The sequence below is a fragment of the Cebus imitator genome, unplaced genomic scaffold, assembly GCF_001604975.1.
Source record: "Cebus imitator isolate Cc_AM_T3 unplaced genomic scaffold, Cebus_imitator-1.0 Scaffold280, whole genome shotgun sequence".
NCBI lineage: Eukaryota > Metazoa > Chordata > Mammalia > Primates > Cebidae > Cebus > Cebus imitator.
Window position 1 is genome coordinate 3,201,049 of NW_016107595.1, and position 1,676 is coordinate 3,202,724.

At 49.2% G+C, this 1,676-nt stretch overlaps 1 protein-coding gene across 1 annotated transcript in view; it reads left to right on the plus strand.

The window, feature by feature from the left end:
- NCAN (neurocan) overlaps positions 1-1,676 on the plus strand; it is a 36,101-nt gene continuing 34,425 nt past the window's right edge. The window contains exons 1-2 of the mRNA XM_017501412.2: positions 1-15; positions 647-726. Coding sequence (XP_017356901.1) covers positions 654-726 — 73 coding nt within the window. The 5' untranslated portion in view covers positions 1-15; positions 647-653. The remainder of the gene's footprint in view (positions 16-646; positions 727-1,676) is intronic.

Genomic DNA, 1,676 nt, shown 5'->3' on the forward strand with positions numbered 1-1,676 from the left:
GAAGGCACAGAGAAGGTAAGCAACTTGGCCAAGGTCACACACAAGGAACAGCGAGCCTATCCCAGATTTGATTCACTACAGCACCCAGGCTTCTGACCACAAGACTTCACTGCTTGGATTGTTTTTTGTTGCTTTGTTTTGAGGCAGTCTCGAGCTGTCACCCAGGCTGGAGTGTGGTGGTGTGATCATAGCTCACTGCAGCCTTGAACTCCTGGGCTTCAGCAATCCTCCCACCTCAGCCTCCTGAGTAGCTGGGACCTCAGGTGTATTCCACCAGGCACAGCTAATTTTTTTTTCCTTTTTTTTTTTTTTTTTTTTTAGTAGAGATGAGATCTCACTATGTTGCCCAGGCTGGTCTGAAGCTCCTGGTCTCAAGTAATCCTCCTGCCTCAGCCTCCCAAAGTGCTGGGACTACAGGCGTGAGCCACCGTGTCCAGCTGCTGCTTGGATTCTGAGGTCAAGTGGCCCTGGGTTCGAATCCTGGCTCAGCACTTTGCAGGCTCCCTCTGTGACCTTGAATAACACACTGGCCTCTCTGAGCCCTGATTTCCTGATCTGTGGAGTGGGGGAGTTGGTTCTACCATGCTGAATGTCTGGGAGGGCTGGGCTGTGGCTCACTCCTCGTTTCCTCTCCATTTCGTTCCAGGTCCAGGATGGGGACCACGTTTGTCTGGGCCTCAGGCCTTTTGATGCTGCAGATGCTGCTCTTTGTGGCTGGGGAACAGGGTAAGTTGGTTTGTGGGGAGGGAGAAATTGGGGTCTGGGGGATGGACAAGATGGGACAGCTTTTGAATTCCAGAGCCTTCTCCTGCTGGTCTGCTGGCATGGGTTAGAGAATAAAATGAAAATAGATTTTAAAAGGTCTTTGAACAGTCAAAAGCGAACAAGATACCTAAGAGGTTATTTTTAGTCATTGTCAGCAGAAGCTGGAGGTTCCCGCCTCTCACCGTTTTGCTCAGATGAACTGGAGAGAGAGAAGGAAAGAAAGAAAGAAAGAAATGAGAATAGTGCAGAGATTGATTAGTGATGTCTGCCAAGGGTGGAGCAATGGGAGTAAAGGTCTGTGTGCCTGCCTCTGTTGGTGGTCAAGAGCCCAGGTTTTAGAAATCCCTCACAGATTTGCTCTGTGACCCTAGGCAAGTATAATTATCTCTCTGAACTTCAGTTTCCTCAGCTCCCCCCAAAGAGAATGAAACATTGCTACTCTGCAGATGGTTATGAAAATCAAATTAGCTGATTGCTATAAAGTGCCTGTTATAAAGACGGTACTCCCGAAACACAATTTCCTTTTCATTAGCTGTCTCTTGCCTTACCTTTCAGAAAAACTGAGACTTAGGAAAGGAAAATTACTCTCCCGGGGCCATACAGTGAGTCAGTGGCACTGGAGTAAAATCTCTGTCCTTGTAAAAATAAAGTGAGGGGCTGGGCACAGTGCTCTATGCCTACAATCTCAGCACTTTGGGAGGCTGAGGCAGGCAGATCACTTGAGGTCAGGAGTTCCAGGCTAGTCTGCCCAACATGGTGAAACTCTGTCTCTACAGAAAATGCAAAAATCAGTCAGGTGAGGCCGGGCGCGGTGGCTCAAGCCTGTAATCCCAGCACTTTGGGAGGCCGAGGCGGGTGGATCACGAGGTCAAGAGATCGAGACCATCCTGGTCAACACGGTGAAACCCCGT